The sequence below is a fragment of the Vipera ursinii genome (genome assembly GCF_947247035.1).
Source record: "Vipera ursinii genome assembly, chromosome: 3".
In the NCBI taxonomy this organism is placed as follows: domain Eukaryota; kingdom Metazoa; phylum Chordata; class Lepidosauria; order Squamata; family Viperidae; genus Vipera; species Vipera ursinii.
This window is the reverse complement of record NC_139516.1, coordinates 88607378-88626698: the sequence shown is the minus strand read 5'-3', so window position 1 is coordinate 88626698 and position 19321 is coordinate 88607378. Positions and strand designations below refer to the sequence as shown.

Below are 19321 nucleotides of genomic sequence, written 5' to 3'. Positions count from 1 at the left end.
CTCCAATTAGCTATTTACTAACCCTGAGCCTCATATAAAATCTCAAATACATACACGTAATTATCATAATTTGATTTATGTGCATGAGTATATACTCTGGCAATAAAATGTAAACATTATGATTTGAACGGCATGTTTTATGCAATGTTGACAAATCTAAAAATTGAACAAGTTAATGTATGTGTTACTTCAATGCAATGCGTTCCCATTTACTAGGGTTGCCATCTCATGCCCTGTAGAAAAAACATTTTTGTTTGTTTGTTTTAAGCAGCCGAGAAGTACAGATATTTGTAAATGAATTTTTTCCTGGTATAGTGCTCCATTAATATGAAAATATATATCTGAATACTTAAATACCTGAGTCAGATCAAGGGCCATTATTTCAATTTTTTGCTGCCAATCCTATATCATGGTCAGCCTTCACCAGACTTCCTGGTGGCTGGGGGATTCTGGGTGCTTGAAATCCAACATTATGGAGGGCAATTAATTGGGGAAGATTAGTCTCATGCTTATGAGTGAGATATGAAAGTGATTATCTTTCATATAGGCTTGTTGGTATTCATGTTTTGCTTTTTCTCTGTGAACTCAAGACTGCGTATGCAAAGGTTTCTCCTCATTTTGTCCTAATACTGTTCCTGTAAAGTAGATTATGCTCAAAAAAGCAAAAAGGCTAAGTTATCCAAAGAGTTTCATAATAAATACAAACTTAAACTTTGATGTTGTTGATCCAACATTCTGGGTTACTGCAATATGTTGGCTCTCATTTACTTTAATGTTTGACAAAAGTACATCAGAATCTAATTTGACTAAGTTACTAAGAGAAACGTTCATGTTTTTAATGCTTTTTTAAAAAAATCTCTCTCTAAAATTATCTGGCCTTCTAGTGCTCTTATAAAAATTATTTCCATGGATTAATGAGAAAGAAGCATTGTAAAAATTAGTTTTGATAATTCGAGTTTTTCTGCATGTCCTCAGCAGGCATTTGGAAACATGCATACTCTGTAGGCATATCCTTCAAAAACTGGACTTAGCAGAAACTCCCAAGTGATTACCTTTGTAGCAAACTAATAGTATTATTGGAGAATTGGCGAACTCAGCCATGAACAAATCTACAAGGTCAGATAGATATTACTGTAGATGTGTAAGCTTTGTGACAAATGTCTGTTAACTTTCTGATTTAGCAATTTTTTATTTTATTTTAATTCCATTTATATCCCGCCCTTCTCCGAAGACTCAGGGCGGCCTACAAGCTTAGCAGTAGCCTTCATTCTATGTATATGCCTGTTTATTAGGGCTTTCATACACCCCCCAAGTGGCATTATTACAAAGTCAGCTTATTGCCCCCAACAATCTTGGGTTGCACACTGAGGATATTTGTGCTAGTTATAAAACAGTCTGGGGTAGAGTTGGCACAGTTTCAGAAGTATTGAGGCATGTTTATCCCATGTTCAAAATTCTTAACTAGAGACTTTAGTAACAGGTAGAAAATCCAATAAAAATTTTTATAGCTGCAGACAAGTCTGTGAATTATTCACCTTAGGTTTTGATTTCCATCAGCAAGGACTAGTGAGACAAGTGTTTTCTATCTATACCACATGAAAAGATAATACACATAGAAGAGAATGCAGAAGTCTTTCCGATTCTTGTCCTAGTCTTTACTGATCTTTTGTTTTCTGAAAAGTGTGCTTTTGGTCACATTCTATCTCTTTGGAAGCACTTCGATATTTTAATTCTCTATGAAGAAACTCACAAGTTCTCCTCCCTCCCCCTTTTTATATTTTACATCATAGTATTTTAATTCCTATTACTATGAGTAATAGGAATTAAAATATTAATTTATTTTAGACTATAAACTGTTGCATTATAGTATTTAAGTTGGATTACTCAGATTTCAAAATCTGGTCATTATGGTCCTTTTTCACCTATTGTATCTATATCTGACTACATCAGTTTTTTACATAAGACTTTTCATGTGTATTGGGGGTTTTTATATAAATTTGATAAAATCTATCAATGCATATTTTACTAAGTTACCTTTGGGGGGGGTAAACTAAATATTATTAAGTATCTCCCCAAATTAATATAGTCTTGAATGTTTAAAACCAAAGTGTAAACATTGAAAATAATTTTTATATGCTTTCAGACTTATGCTCTAAATTAAAACTTTTCTCTAAATCACTGGTGGTTTTTTTTTTTTGGTTAGAGTTCTCCAGTCCTGTGAATTACTAACTATTGTGTAGTGGGTCTGACGCAAGAGAGACGCCAGCCGGTGTGTGAGTTCAGCTCTTTATTGGAAGGGGAAGTGAACTGAGGAATGAGGGCTACCTGGCCTCCTTATATACCTGGCCAGGTAAGCTAACAGCCAATGGGGTTGGCCCTAGGTTTCCCGCCGAAACTGTCCAGGCCAACGTCCCCTGATGGCTGTTGCTATGCAGATTCCTGCATACATAACACCCCTCCCCCCTTAGAGAAGACCCACATAACAACAACATGCAACTACTATAACTATGAGTATATATATAAAAAAACAGTGGTGTCCTTGTGTGAGGGTCACTTGCACACATAGTCCGACAGGTAGGCTGGTGTCCTGTGTGGACGGGTGGATCGTCTGGGTGTGCTTGGCCCCTGGGCTTGGACCGTGGGTTCCTGAGGCCTTTGTGCAGGGCTGCAAGGAGCCGGCATCAGGAAGTCCTCCTCCTCTGGTCCCTGCCCTGTGACGTCCTCAGCTGGGTTGACCCCTCCTGGAATGTGGTCCTCCTGTTGATCGTGTGCGTTGAGTTCAGGGACGTGTGTGACGCGCTCAGGGGCGTGTGTGACGTGCTCAGGGACTCTTCCTCTGAGCTGATCGATGTGTCGCCTTATGCGTCTGTCCCCCTCCACCCCTACAATGTACGAAAGGGGTCCTGTTTTCCCGACCACTGTCCCCGGAACCCAAGGATGTCCAGCCCCATAGTTCCTTGCCCAGACCAGGTCCCCCAGGTTGAGGACCCTGTGTGTGGGTGATGATGGCAATGGTGATGGTAGTGATGCTGGTGATGCTGGTGATGATGGTGATGTTGCCCTACCGGTTTCGGCTGCTACCCGGTCTGGATGCAGGCGGTCCAGCTTGGTGATGAGGCGCCGTCCCCATCGCAGTTCTGCTGGGCTCTTGCCGGTAGCCACGCATGGTGTTGTGTGTTGGGCTAGTAAAAATTTGGCCAATCTGTGGTGCCAGTCCCCGCTGATGATGCGCCGGAGTGCGTCTTTGGTCGTCCTTACCATCCGTTCGGCCTGCCCGTTGGTAGATGGATGGAAAGGCGCCGGTCTTGTCGGGGCGCTGGTCCCTTTTCTCGAATTGTAACCGTGCGGCCACCTTGGAGCGCCGGGGCCTGAAATGTGCATTGAGCCTGGCCACGAGGTCTTGGTACGCGACAGTGTTGATGGCCTCCTGGGGGAACAGGTTCGTGGCGACTTCCAGCAGCGCTGGTCCCCCAAGGCAGAGCAGGGCGGCCACCTTTGCACCATCCTCCGATATCTGATTGAACCGTATGTACAGTTCAACGTGAGCCAGGTAACGGGTCCAGGTTTCGGGGCGACAGGTCTCGAATTCGCGGGGTTGTCCGGCTCTAGCCATGGCGGCAGTTGGTCGTGGATGTGGCGCTTGGCGTTGCCGGTTCAGCTGGCGGTCGTGGGGGAAAGAAGGAAAAATACCTTTCCCTTCAGCTCGCGGAGCGTTTCCCCAGTGACTTCAGCTCTTGGTCGGCAGCAATCCCACCTTCGTCGCCACTATTGTGTAGTGGGTCCGACGCAAGAGAGACGCCAGCCGGTGTGTGAGTTCAGCTCTTTATTGGAAGGGGAAGTGAACTGAGGAATGAGGGCTACCTGGCCTCCTTATATACCTGGCCAGGTAAGCTAACAGCCAATGGGGTTGGCCCTAGGTTTCCCGCCGAAACTGTCCAGGCCAACGCCCCCTGATGGCTGTTGCTATGCAGATTCCTGCATACATAACACTAACCATTCTTCTATGAGAAATTATTAATAGCTATTTTTTTTTAAAAAAAACTTTTAACAAGCAACCAACAAAATACAAAATGGAAGCAGACATCTGAGTGTACCCATTATTCCCAGCCACCGTGGATGAGCATCAAGAGACTGGAGTGTACCATGTTGGGAAAGGCCAGCTAGTTTAGAGTTAATCACACCAGCTATTACTCACTGACTGCATTAGATTTGGCTATATCGCAACTGAGTAGCAAGAAACATATAGGTGGACAGAGTTATAAAATAATCATTTGGTAGGATATTGATGATTAGCTTAGTTATTATTTCATGCATGGCATCCTAATGCATTCATGATGGTAAATTATTGCCTCTAGTAACTCCTTCGGCACCCAACTGTTGCATTCCAATAATTCATTTTCAAAGTTCAGACAAGAATTTCCCCAAAGGTGTCTGTCTGGAGATGCTAGGGTGTGACATGTGCAAAAGCCGTACCATCCGATCTGTCCAATCCAAAATAAATTGATGCTGGAAGTGGCTGATTGGCAATAGGAGAGCGGGACACCTGCTGATGCCTTCCTGCTCTGACTTTCAAGGTGGCATTTTCGCCGCGCTAGGTTCTCATTAGTTAGCTGACTTTCCCCGCCACACCCCCTTTCCAATGGCCTTTTGAACAGCTCCGTTTTTCCACTGGGATGACGATGATGATTGGTTTGCCTGTGATCGAAGGAGTGCGTGTCAGTGAGAGAGTGGCAAATCTTTCACTGTGTACTTTTCCATCTCTCACCTCAATGACACCCCCACCCCACCCCTACTCCTCAATCCAATGTCGTGCCGCCAGGCTCGTAAAAGAAGTCGGGGGCAAGTCAGAAGCGCGGGAAATCCCTCAGCCATTCGGCTGCGTGGTTCTACCACCACCGAGCCAGCCCAGCTCCCGCCTCGCCTTCCGCGCGGTCCCCTCGCGACTTATTAACCTTCCCCAGAGAGCCATCCCTCCCTTCTCCCCCGCCGACAATTCCCCCCCCCCACACACCCTCGCTTCGCTTTCCCACCCCCCCCCCTCCTAGGGCGGCGGTGATGTCACATCCGCGCTGGCCAAAGCGCAGGCTTGTCTCGCGCTTCTCTTGGGTCCGACGCGCAAACTTTTCTTTTCGGGGCGGGCGGGCTGGCTGCCGACGGAGAACGGGAGCCCGAGGCACCTGCGGAGCGTGCGCCAGCGGCCAGCCCGCCAACCCACCCATCCTCTCTCCCTCCTTCCTGCCTCTCTCTCTCTCCCTCCCTCCCGCGGCTTCTTTGGACTGGGTGCCCCCCCCCCTCCGCCCCTTCGCCTAAGAAGGATGCCTGCGGAATGAATGAGCGCCCCTCGCGCTGCCGCCGCTCCCAGCATTCTGGCTGTGGCAGGCAGGCAGGCAGGCGTGCAGAAAGTGTAACTGACTACAGGGGTCCCTGCAGTGACTGAATGAAGGAGAGTCCAAGGGAGGAGGAGGAGGAGGAGGAGAAGAAGAAGAGCAGCGGTCGCTGAGCAGCCCGGGAGCAGCATGCAGCCTTCCGCCCGGATTCTCAACCTCTTGCTTTTGGCTCTTCTGGCTGGGCTGGATCCTTCCAAGGTAGGAGCAAGCAAGCAAGCAAGCCAGTCTTCCATCCGGACGAACTGTCCCTTCTTTCGGCCCTCTTTCTGTTTTTCCCCCACCCGATGCCAGGCTACCTCGGGCACTACTTTGAAATAGGGCTCCTCTGCAAGTTGTTGTTTTCAGCCTGCCTTCCCTGCCCCCGCCGTTTTTGATGGAAGGAGCAATGCGGATCTCTGGTGTCTTTATGTGTGCTTTGGACCGGGGGGGGGGGTAGTTTTTCCAGACAGGAATGGGACGCGGCGGCGGGAGGGGCGGGAGAGATTTTCATTGGGTTTGATAGATTTAGTACCATCGGATCCTCTAAGATCTTGTAGTTTGGCCAGAAATGTGCTCACTCTTCTCCAAAGCCAACATGCTTCGAACCTACCTGCTTTATTGCACTAGGAACGTACTTACTTGTGTGCATATGTATGTGTGTTTGCACGTAATGTTGGAAAGTGTGACCAGGGACGTTAGCAACACGAGGGTGCTGCAGCTTATCTTCTCCAACAGCTGGAACTACTATGGCACTCACTTATTCCCCCCCCCCCTTTTTGTCCGTAAAATAAATTGCAACAAAACTGAATTAACTATTAGTTAATAAATTAATAAATTATGGACTTTTCCATAATTTATTAATACAAGTTTATTTTGTGGGGTGGCAGGATTTATTGAGAAATTAAGCCAATGATGAATAGGTTGGAAATGAGCAATAGGATGGAATGGGTTTCCCCTTTGGGATAATGCCACCACTGTTAGACTCTGGAAGTTGTCCCTGGTGCTAACTAGAACGGACACTAGGATAGCCAAGTGACTGGTGAGGGCTGGGTTATTTATAGCCATCAGAGAATGCATCAAATACTCCAAAAAATAGGAGCAGCAGCTGAAACAAAAAAACGTGTCATTTTATCACAGAAAAAAAGGAGGGCTCCTATGTAATTGTTGTTCCCTCCAGGTTGTAGGAGAGTTGTTTATTTTATTTTTTTTATTTAAATTTGTACATTTAAAAATGATTTGCTCTGACTGGAATGATGTGCACTTTTAGAAGCCCATAAGAATGGCTTTGCACAATGCCATTTGACTATCTGACAACCATTCATTCAACTTCTAAAAAGGGTCCCCATCCAAATGTATTGGGAAGAGATTACTGAACCATGGTAGGCCCAACCTTATTCCTGAGCCATGTACTGTTTGGCATAAACCTCAAAGTTTTAGCAAACAATTTGCATATTAGATATATACATGGGGGATAGACTTGGAAAAAATAAGTACAGATCTTCAGCATTGTGTATGTTCAGCACAGGGTGGGTGCCAACATGTATTTTAAAGGCATTTGACATGCAAAGCAGAGCAAGTTTTATACCTCGAGAGATGTCAGAATTGTTCAGACTGAAAACATAGACTTCAAGCTGGCAATTGAGCTTCAAGTTGAAAGCAGTTTTTTTCTGGAAATCATGAGGTAGTAAGGAGAGAGCAAATGGGAAATCACACATTATAAATATGGTACAGGCCATTATTTAGAAAATGTGTACCTGCAGCACTGCTGATTTCATGTTTGGGTAGACTTATTGTTTGGCTGCAATTTGTCAGGACGAATTTCATGAAAGACAATCATGCCTTCTGTTTGGATTGAAAAGGAAAGAAGCTTAAAATAATGTTAACCATACCCTAGCTGGGTTTTGGGACTTCTCCACTTAAAGCAAAGCTGAGCACTGATTAAAAACAAAGCAATGAGGTAGGGGACGGCTTAAGCTTTGCTGAGCATCTGAGAGATAATCTGAGCCACTGTGTGGACAAGAATTGTATATGCATCTCTCAGTTGCTTGCGCTATGATTGTGAGGATCTGAAGATCTTTTTATCTACAACAGGGAATTATGTTGTCCTCCCAACCAAATATCTAGAGGTAGAAAGAAAACAAGATGAATTTCCATCCCAACCCACTTAACGTATTGATCCTTAGGCTACAGACTTCTTGATGTTTGATGCATTTTATAGTGAGATGCCACAATACTACAAAAAAAAATATGCCAGTTTAGGAACTCCCTCAAAAAAAACAACAGTGCCATGTTGAGCCAGCGGCTTCAATGATACCATCTTTAAAGTGGCTGTTGTTAACATTTTTTTCTGACTCACAAAAATATTGGAAAAAATCTCTCAGTTTTTTAAAGTTTCTTTTATAAATGGTAAATAAAGAAATAAAATTAGGATTACAGTACAAGTAGTCCTCGATTTACAACAGTTCATTTAGTGACTCTTCAAAGTTAGAACAGCACTGAAAAAAAGTGATTTATGATCATTTTTCACACTTACAACTTTTACAGCATCCCCATGGCCATGTGATCAAAATTCAGATGCTTGGGAACTGGCTCATATTTATGACGGTTGCAGTGTCCCAGGGTCATATGATCACCTTTTATGACTTTCTGACAAGCAAAGTCAACGGGGGAAACCAGATTCATTTAACAACCAGATTACTAACTTAACAGCTGCAGTGATTCACTTAACAACTGTGGCAAGAATTGTTGTAAAATGGGTCAAAACTCACTTAAAAACATCTTCCTTAACAACAGAAGTTTTGGGTTCAATCGTGGTCATAAGTCAAGGACTACCTGTAGATCCTATGGAATTGCCGTAAAGTTAAGTTGTGTTAAATTGCTCAAGATCAGCACAGTTTCCTAGAGCTTGAAAGCTTTGTATAGCAGGGGTCCCCAAACCCCAGTCCATGGACCAGTACCAGGCCACAGCATGCCAGCAGCTGGTCCGCACAAACAGGGAAAGTCCCATCCACAGGATGCAGGCAGCATAAAAAAACACACACCCTCAGGTCCGTGGAAAACCTCTCTCCCCCAACCGGTCCCTGGTGCCCAAAGGGTTGAGGACCTCTGTTGTATAGTATATTAAAGGCCACAGTCAAAAATAGGTGGGCCTGTATTCCATTGTTTTAGGTTTCTTTAGCTTCTTCTTAGCTTTAAATTCTGAAAGATTTAAGATCTCTTAACCTTCCAAACTTCAAGAAATGAAAATAAAATGAACCATATTTTTTGGGACCACCTACTTCTAGGGGGGCTATAGAGTTACAAAAGAGTGCTGGCTACCTCTAGCCCATAGGCCATACGTTTGGCACTCCCAATCTATTATAACAATATAAAAAGGCCCAACAAAGTCCAATCAAACTTCGAAACTATTACAGTTCTCATGGCATAAATTCATATGGTTTTCATCCACTTTGTCAAACGAGCAAAATAGTCTGGACATTTTCTAGACGTAAGTATTTTTTCACATTTATGTAAAACAGTGAGGAAGAAAGGAAGCATGAAACCATAATGGGAAGGCAATATACATGGCCCAAACAGTTTTGAAGAGAAATGAATTTGAAGCCAATCAGAATTTTTCCACAGCCAAACTTAAGTGTAGACTACACCAACTTTCTGCATTCTAAATATGCCATATTACAGCACCCATCCTTCCTGACTAGTTGTTGGAAACAATGTGATTTGCAATCTGGCATATCTAGACATGAACAGATTAGATAAATGCCAGATGACTTGACAATCTTCTAATGAAAATTATCCGTATGAACATAGAATACTATCTTAGAGTGATGCAGAATATTGGATCACCTATTACCTATTATTAGCTCTTGCTGGCAGTGGTTCTCCAAGGATCTTAAGCAGGTGCCTAACATTTGTAGTCCTACTTGGAAACTCCCAAAATTAATCCTTCCTGGCATCTCCTATATGCCAAACATCTTATGCTACCAAGCTGTGGGCCTTCCCCCATTGGACGCTGTGAGTTTCGGTACAGGGAAGAGAAGGGCCTTTTCTGCTCAAAATTGCCTAATTCTCATACACTTCCATGCATACGTAAAAGAGATTTATATTCCGATTTTTGTTCCGCAAGTAGTAAAAACAGAGGTGAACAGTTTGGGGATAAAAAACAGCAAGCCAGTGTCATGAGGCAGGAGGTTGACAAAAAATAAAATAAAAACTGCTTCCGAACTTCCATTGGTATACTATTTTTTTGTTGCTCAGTTTAGCCCTGAAATAACTAAGTTTTATTATTTATTATATATATTTATTATATGGAGAGATTATATATGGCAGCAGTAACCTTTCATTCTGTACATGACACATTAGAGAATATTGTGGCGCATCAGAGAATATTGGAACACTATTTTAACATTACAAAAGGGGTTAAAAGCAATCTCAGTGTTACCATAGTGAGCTGTGTTCTGTAAGCCACCTTAGGGATCTTCCTGGACAGAAAATTAGAAGAAAACAACTTTAAAAAGAATAGTCGTTTCATCCAATGACTTCACATTAACTGAAGCCTCCTGGTATTTCCTAAACATAGGCAGAGAACCTCTACAACACAATTAGAAACAGCCTCGAGCAAAATTCTTTTAATTTCTCAGAAGTCATGAATTTCAGTCATTTCCCAAGTTGTATAGTTTTGGGTTTACTTATTTTTGCCTTTGAGTGAGTTCTGAGCTAGGTGGCTACAAATCCCGGAGGTTTTCTTCGCAATGCTTTTCAGAAGTAGGTTTGTCCTTGCCTTCTTCTTAGGCTGGCAGTGAGTATCCCAAAGTCACCTGGCTGGCTCTGAATCTAAGATAGGACTAGAACTCACGGTCACCCAATTTTTACTTCAGATCTTTAACCAGTACACCAAACTGGCTGTTACCTGCATGTGTAGAAAAAGCATATGTACTCACAGCGGACAGTTAGGGTTTTGTATTTTTTTTTCTCTTTAAAGTAGACATCCAAAGCTCTAGGAACTTTTTCCAATAACATGGAAAATAAATTGTCAGAGACTGGTGCAATCTGATAAACGTCCGCTTATCTCCACTGAATATGACTTGCTTAAAGTTTTATGCAGATCGGCTACACAGGCAGGTTGCCCAACATTACTCTTTAAAAGATGTATCACACAACCCATTTTTTAAAAAATCAAATCAAGAAACCTCATATGGATTCTTGAAATGTTTAGACATGTTCTAGAGATTCAGAAATTCCAAACACAGAAGCACTTCAATGCATTTAGATCCACTAAGTTTAACTCTGGCACAATATTGTCATGATTAAGATCCACTTACACAGATTGTTTTCATTAATTTATTTTTTTTTACAGAATTTCACTTCAAGATTGGGTTAAATTTTCCCTATTTTCTGTAGACCATTGGGTGAGCTGCACTTAGCTATTAATGAAGCAGCACCTCCATTTTTTAACAAGTCTTAAATGTGGCAAATGCATTGAAGACTTTATTTATTTTTTTTATTTTAATTCCATTTATATCCCGCCCTTCTCCGAAGACTTTATTTCAGTACTTTGGCTAAAGTATAGCATGTATTAACTCTGAGAGGAATTTCCATGAAAAGATACTTTTTTTTCACTCTACTAATATAGATCAGGGACATTATCTTGTTCTCTGAGTATTGCTGAGATCTTAGGCAAAACTTTTAAACTGGAATCAAAAGGTGACAATGAGAAACATAATATTATGTACTGAATATTATGGAGTGATATTTCCAATAGAAGAAATGTTGGAAATTCCTAAGGGTGACTGCTAGATGGCATCTCTGTGTTATTTTCTGCAAAGTATAGAGGTGCCTCAGTTGACCTTGGTGCTCTGTGTTCAGGCTATGCTGCCTACAAAGATCTCTCGGGCTCAATCACAAGCAAAGCATCACTCCAGCAGAGCAAAAGGAGTTGACACCTAAAGATTTAGAAAGTATCTGGGTCAGGCTTGGTCCTGCTGGAAAGGTTAGAAAGATTCCTGTCTGAATCCCTAAAGAGCCACTGCCAGTCAATGTTACTAGTATTAGATTAAATGGACCACTGGTCTGATTCAATACAGGGCTACTTTCGATGTTCCAGGCGTGATATTTATAAAGATTCCATTCCGATGAAAGGCCTCACTGTACAATTAGAAGCTTGCAAGACTTTCCCCAATTACTTCATTAGGAGGCTAATTCCATGTTTCTGTAAGGAACTTGCTTCCTTTTTTCTAGGGAGTTTATTTAATCTTGCAGAAAACACTGAAACATATAGCAGATTAGATATTAGCCTGTTTTGCACAATGATGACTGGGACATAATCACTTATGGAGTTTCTCCAAGTGGCAGGATTGTATATTGTAGTCATCTTTTTTAGGAATTGGACAGCTTGTAACTGGATTACCAGTTGTGGTTTCATGAATTTTAAGTTTAGTTCAACTTAAATTTAAATTATATCAAATTTATAGTTTTTTTTCCATCTGACCCATGGTTATTGGGTGCTGGTGACTTTTCAAAATATGACCCCTGAGTTTGCTAGGTTAAAGCCAGGCGAGGCAGTTTGTCCCAAGAATGTTGCACAATCTTGATGTTTGTGATATGCCATCAAAGTGAGCAGCAAAGGCTGCAGTAGCAGTCCTGAAAATGTTCCATTGTAAGAACAAGTCATTTTGACTTACAGTACATTTCACAGTTGGAGTGCCTATTTTGATTTTGGAATACTTTCCATAAATTCTAAATAGAATGTTGGAATTCTATTTAGAATTCAGTGAGGTCAGAACTGGATGGGATGTTCCAACATTTTGCACATCTATAGTTTCGGTAATTGGGATGGAAGTTGATGGAATTAAGCACACTAGGAATGGAGTGTTTCAGAGAACACTAAAACTTTTATTATTATTTTTTTCTTTGCTCCAAGACCATCCCAATCTGACAATTATGGGCATGGTCTAGTAGTTTTTGAAAAGTATAATATGTTGCAGAATTGAAAGGGATTTACAGTATTACACAGTCCAGCCCTGAAATTTGCAGTTTACCACAAACCCCTTTGTTTCTGAAGGTTTACTTTTGGAAAATTAACAGACCAGCACAAGTGCATTTGCCATAATCTTAGAAAAAAAGGAGACATTCTGATGCTTCCCAAATATTTCCTGATTATTAAGTTTTGTACACAATGAAAGGCATTCATTTCTATGAAACATCTCAATCAGACCTATTTAGGTAGATAACTTAACAAGTATTATTAACTAACCTGATTTGCTTAACTACTTTGGAGTAGACGTAGTAGCTTCCAGTTAAACCTAATTCACCCTATGAAATTTGTGACAGAACCTGAAACAGTTGGCTTAACAACTATGCATTTTTTTTCTTCCAAATAGTCCCCTATTCCCACAGAAACAGTTTATTTTTCTGATAGTTGCTCAAAGTCTCAGCTCCTACAAGCAGTTGGCATTTTGTACTAGTTTTTAGTCTGGAATTATTGAGACCAGTTCATTGTACAATATTCTTGCACAGATGTAGTGGTGCCATTGTAGATTTCAGGATAGGAAAAGTGCTTCAGATATGTGATCCTGCTGTGGGTAGTCTAATGATACTGAATCCATGTTCTATGGTAGTATTTATTTGTTTGCTAGATTCATACCCTGCTTTGTATTCAGGAGGCTTACATTCATGTTAAACCAGGGGTCTTCAAACTTGGCTCTTTTATGACTTGTGGACTTCAACTCCCAGAATTCCTCAGCCAGGCATGCTGGCTAAGGAATTCTGAGAGTTGAAGTCCACAAGTCATAAAAGGGCCAAGTTTGAAGACCCCTGTGTTAAGCCATAGTCTAACTCAAAAGCCAGGACTGGTCACTTCAAAACCTCTGACTTACATGCCTCTAGCCCCCATTCTGCCACCTCTCCATATGATTGGGAAAAATGCATTTAATTCTGTCTTTCATTGAATGGTTTTGTAAGAACCAAAGACCATACTTTAAAACACATTCTTGATTCTTTTACAAAGAGAGTTTTATAACCCTTGATTTGAGATTGACTTAACCCAGAGTTTGATTGAAGGATATATTACTTAATTTGGCTCACTGACTTCTATGATTGGGTGTTGGAGAAGCCATGGGTAAATGTTGAGTGCTACAATCTGGGAATGAGTGTAGAGAGGCATGAAGTAATATGTAACCTCCAGATAAAATAAGCTTAATTTTGTCTTAGGCAGTTTTTCAAAATTAGTTTCCTTTTTTTGTAAGAAAATTACTTTCACATCAGCTATTGAATTATTTAAACAGAACAACATGAGTGATAGAAGAAATATCTTCTGCTAATACAAAAGGCTGAGAACATGTCCTTCCCACTTCGAACATCTTAAAAATGCTTTATTGTTGTTGCGGCTATATCTAGAAAATACTGATTTGATAATTTGAAGCCATCATCAGACATTAGCTAATTCAGTGGAGATTTTTCTCTTCTAATAACCTGGCTGTGCCAGCATGTGTGTAATCTGCTCCATTTCATATCTCCATTCCTTGATTATGGGAAGTTGGTATTTTATTCTCAGATACACACTCATAAATTTAGGAATGAAAGGAAGTGTGGTTTTGCTACCACTTTATTTGAGGGATAAGCATCACAAAGATCATATAAAGAGAACTTATAAAAGGAATATCTATATAATCATGTTTGTATCCAATTGTTTGCCCCCTGTTCATAATACATTTTAAAAACCAAATGTAATTTTTTTTTTGCTGTAACCAGGGTCAGCTACAGTGTGTCTTGGTCCTCCCACGTGACTTTTCAAGGAAATTGTTCACCATCATATCTTTTATAAAAAGCTAATTTATAGAGAGGAAAATGGGGAAAGTCTATTCCTAAATCTCCAGGTCAAGCTAGGAATCACCCATGTCTGACATCCTGGAGAGCCACTATTTATTTTTGTAAACTAGTCTTCTCCAGCTTGGTGCTCTACAGATTATCCTTGCGGGAAATTCTACTAGTTGACCCCAATGCATCTAGTGGGCACACAACACATATAATACTGAGCTAACTGGGGCAATAATATAATTAATTATAAGGCAATTGTCTATGTTACTAATATAAGGTAAGCAGCCATCAAACTATATGTCACATACAGAGAGGATCTTTTCGTTAGTACACTACTAAAAAGGTTGGGATAAAAACTATGGGAATGGACCCTATGCCCCTGGGCCAATGTGTCATATATCTCTGAATGTTGTGCCTATTCTCTACACTTTAAACTAGTGTCAAAAAATGTATTTTAAGCTTCTTCTCATTGCCCTGTGGTCCTGAAGGATCACCAGAAGCAGTGTGAATATAATTCAACCTTTGTGCCTATTTTGTCTCTCCTGAGACAGCCCAAGCAAGATGTCAGAAAAGGTTATCAATGTTGTGATAGGGAATTATGTCTGGAGAGAAAAAAAGTGGCTTTGTTCGTGAAAGATCTTCAGATGGCCACCAAGTGATCACTTTCAGGCCTTAGTAAAACAAGATTAAATTTTAAATATTCAATTTCAATGTTTTAGGCAGTTTTCAGAGTAATTGTTCCTCTGAATTATTTTTATTAAGGAGGAAAAGTAGTGCAAAATGTATTGTACTTGATTTCAGGCTAGAACTAGCATATTCAGTTTTGAAATGGAAAACTAAAATGTGCTGCTGTTCCTTTTCCTTCTTCCTTTTTTTCCTCCTAATTCTTCTCCTCTTTTCTGTTTGCAAAGGAAAAATCAAGCTGCTATAAAGTGGGATTTTTCTAGCTAGGTCCCACAGATCATAAGACTTTTTTGAACACTTGAATGGGTTCCGTGGCACTAAGGGGAAAAATGTTTCCTCAAGGACAATGGCAAAAGGAAAAAAGAAAAAAAAGAAATTTTCTCTGATGGATTAAAGGAAAAATAAAAAAATCTTTTTTATCCCTTAGTAGTCCCTAAACTAAAAGGGAGAAGTCTTGTCAGTTGACATCAGAAGCTCCCCCTCCTTCAGCACTTCTTGGGATTTGTTTTCAGCAATAGATTCATGAAAAAAAAAACCTTGTTCTAAACTTGCATCCTTAATCAGTTCTGATGATCTTGCACCCCAAGATCTGGGCACAGCTTCATTTGGTAAGACAGGTGAAAATAGATTTGGTTTGTTATCTATATTTCTAAACTTCCTTGTTGAATTACAGTAATGCACCTGAATGAGAGGCTTCTTATGAAGGCTACTTGGAAGCTACATTGAATGTCCAGTTATCTTGCAGCGGTTATTAATTAGACCTCAGAAATTGCATCAGTTGTGATCTACACTGGTGACCAATTTATTTCCAACCTAATTAGTAGTAAATATCCTGGATCTTAAATACAGCTAGTCCTCAACTTACAACCATAATTGAGCCCAAAATTTATGTTGCTAAGTGGGAAATTTGTTCAGTGAGTTTTGCCCCATTTTATGACTTTTCTTGCCACAGTTGTTAAGTGAATCACTGCAGTTGTTAAATTAGTAACACGGTTGTTAATTGAATCTGGTTGCCCCGTGATCACATGACACCTGGGCAATGCAACCGTCATAAATGTGAGTCAGTTGTCAAGCATCCAAATGTAAGTTACATGACCATGAGGAGACTGCAGTGGTCATAAGTGTGAAAAATGGTCATAAATCACTTTTTTAGTGCCGTTGTAACTTCAAACAGTCACTAAACAAACTGCTGTAAGTTGAGGACTACCAGTTTTTGACTTGACCTTTTTTATAATGTAGTAGTCTTGCATAGGCTTTTCAATTTTGTTATTTGCTTTCATTGATGCTTATTATTTGCACAATTTCTATAACATGGGAAACTGACTTACAGAAACTCAGACTGTCAATAATAGTGGTAATAATAATTATGTTTATAAACCTCACCATTAAAAAGCAGTTAAAACGCATAAAGCAATAACATTGGAGTTGATAATGGTGGTAATGTTTCTCCAAAGCTGCATGAGTTCAGAGAGGGAATCCTAAAATCTGGAGTAAAGGAATTTTCTCTGCAACAGTTATAGAGCAGAAGTGGGCAATCTGTAGTTCTAGACTAGAGCTACTCCAGCCTGTGATGACTCTTGTTGTGCCCTCTTTAATCAAGGTTGTTTAAAAACTGACTGCATTTCAAGATGAGACAGGTGAAAGCGTACTATAATTCATGAACTGGCATGTCAGTAAAACAAGAAGTCCTCAAAAAAAAGTCCCTCACTTCTCATCTGTGTTACCCATACTGCAATCCGTGAGGGGTTGACAGGTTGCCCCACTCTCCTCTCAATTTCAGGCTAGAACTAAAGCCGAAACTTTAGTATAATGTCTTCAGTTTTAAAGTGGAAAGCTATCGTGTGCTGCTGTTCCTTCTCCTTCTCCCTCTTCTTCTCCTAATTCTCCTCATGTTCGTTGTCTTCAGAAGAAAAATTAAGATACTACAACCTGGGATTTTTTAAACAGGGTCTGAAAGAATCCCTAAGGCTTTTTGAAGTCTCGAAGAATGGGTTTCTCTACAGCAGGAGTGTCAAACTGCCGGCCCACAGGCCAGTTGCATCATGTGGAGGCTGCGCCCACCCTAGCTCCGGCGAGGCAAAAAAAGTCGTAATATGTTGCAACACATCAGGTGATGCGGCGAGTTTGACACCTGTGCTCTACAGCCATTCTGCTGGAGGGGATTACTTAGGAAGTGATTTCCAACCTTGACCCCAAATGTTTTTGCATGTCAATTCCCTAGGGCAGGGTTCCCCAACCCCGGGCCACGGCATACCAGCAACCAGTCCACACAAACAAGCAAAGCCCGATCCACAGGAGGCAGGCAGCACACAAAACCATGCCCCCTCCGATCTGCAGAAAAACCTCTCTCCACGGAACCGGTCCCTGATGCCCAAAAATTGGGGGGGGGGCTCTGCCCTAGGGGCTTCCTACTGGAAGTATCTGCTGGCGTGAGCATACTTTTGGTGCATCAGTGGTGCTTCCTGATAGAGTTTAGGAAGATAGTTGCTTCTGAAGCCAAGGTTGCAGATTTCTGCTAAAAATGAAAACATTCAGTTTTAGATCCAAGGTAATAAATATGATGAATGCATTTCCTTGATATTTTTCCTTTTTGCTTTTTTAAGATCGTAAAATACATTTGGGTGTGCTTGAAAGGAAGGTCTCTCAGACAACCATTCAAATATACACTTGCTCTTGGCTTGCCTTCAAGCACTGTCTTTGGTAATGACTTTTCTTTGAATCATGGCTTTCTAGACTCATTTGGGGCATTTAAGCATCATTATTTTACAACTGATGTATTAATTTCAAAAGCCTTTTATTGTGCGTGTGGGAATTTGTTTCTAAAAACCAGTTCCCCTTCCCTTGACATAAATAATAAAAAAGGCCTTAATAGCAAACAATTATTTAATATTGCATCAATAGCTGTAGGGCATTTGTATTAGTTTTGAACAATTCTCTGGAAACAGATATTTTATCATTGACTTATATTATAGTTACATCCACTAAAGGTTGTTCATGCATGCAGTATAATTGGCTGTTCTGGAACATTCCTTCGTTACGTTCAAATTGCCACATGAAGACTGTGTAATATTTTTTAAAATATTTGTAAAATTCGTTAGCCGTCCCATCTCCCTGCAAGGCGACAAGATTTAGCTACAAATAAATTGAATAAATAAAATAAATAAATGTGGTCCTTTAAATCCTCTAGAAGAAATGAAAAAAAGCATTCAAATATTTTAAACCAAGCACACGTTTTATCCTAGGCTGCATTATAATGGGATGGAATATAGCCTTCCAACAGTATATAAAGTAATCACTCTGTATACATTTTGAATGCATGTAATACTGAGATTTTCCACTTTGGAGATGATTCTTATTAATATTGATCTGTGTATTTATCCTTGTTGGGAGTAATTCAATATTGCATGAGTTGCTTTCTATAATACAATTGATTTTATTTTTCCGTCCTGTCCCGAAGCCCTAGATTTGGTACTTGGAGACACTGCAGTCGCCCGGGGGGAGACCTTAGGAGAATCTGGGGGTGGGGGAGCAAGAAAAGGGAATTGCCCCTTTCTCCACATAAACGGATAGGAGCCACTCGTAGTAAGAGGGGTTATTTGAAACCAAGTGAAAGAGATCTGTCATAGCAAATGATACGCTATGAGTATTTACTGAGGTTGGTGTAATGATGAATTGCGTGTTATATCCAGTTCAGGTTAATTTGCCTTGTGTATTTACTTAAATAATTTAAAATAAATTATTTATGCGTGTTCTGAATAAACATTTTGAATGTGGAAAAGAAAACCACGAAAAGTTAAAAAAAATTGCTAGGAGTAGACACCAGCAAAAAAAGTTCCAATGTATGAAAATAACACAATCGACTTGAATGAATTTCAAAGGGGGATGATTTGAGGTAAGGCCATATGAAAAGATTTTTCCTCACCTTGCCTCCCTGACAATGTGCTTTCCTGCTGTCCTTGGGAGGAGAAATACAGGTAGTCCTTGACTTAGGGACATTTGTTTAATGACTGTCCAAGATTATGACAGTGCTGAGAAAAAATATATATTTGCAACCGGGGCTCATACTTACAACCATCACGGCATCCCCGTGGCCACATGGTTAAAATTCAGGCGCTTGCCAACCTGCACATATTTATGATCGTTGCAATGTCACGGAATCACGTGATCACCATTTGCAACTTACCAGGGAGCTTTTGGCAAGCAAAGTCAAGCTGGATTTACCTAATGACTATGACAAAAAAAGGTCATAAAATTGGCTGTGACTCACTCAATGAGCCCATCACTGAGCAACAGAAAGTGTGGTCCATTTGTGGTCTTAAGTACTACGACTTCTATATCACTTGGAAAATGCTTGTTGCCCCAGCTTTACTCTTGCCAGAGGGTCAGTTTTCTGTGACTGCTGTTGTTTTGTAATGGGGCTGAGGAGCAGAAAAAAAGGAAAAAAATGATTCCTTTCCTTG

The 19321-nt window shown here is 40.7% G+C and overlaps 1 protein-coding gene across 1 annotated transcript in view; it reads left to right on the top strand.

The window, feature by feature from the left end:
* The first annotated feature begins 5397 nt into the window (after positions 1-5397).
* OLFM3 (olfactomedin 3) overlaps positions 5398-19321 on the top strand; it is a 198771-nt gene continuing 184847 nt past the window's right edge. Inside the window, exon 1 of the mRNA XM_083358491.1 lies at positions 5398-5585. Within this exon, the coding sequence (XP_083214617.1) occupies positions 5517-5585 (69 nt within the window). The 5' untranslated portion in view covers positions 5398-5516. The remainder of the gene's footprint in view (positions 5586-19321) is intronic.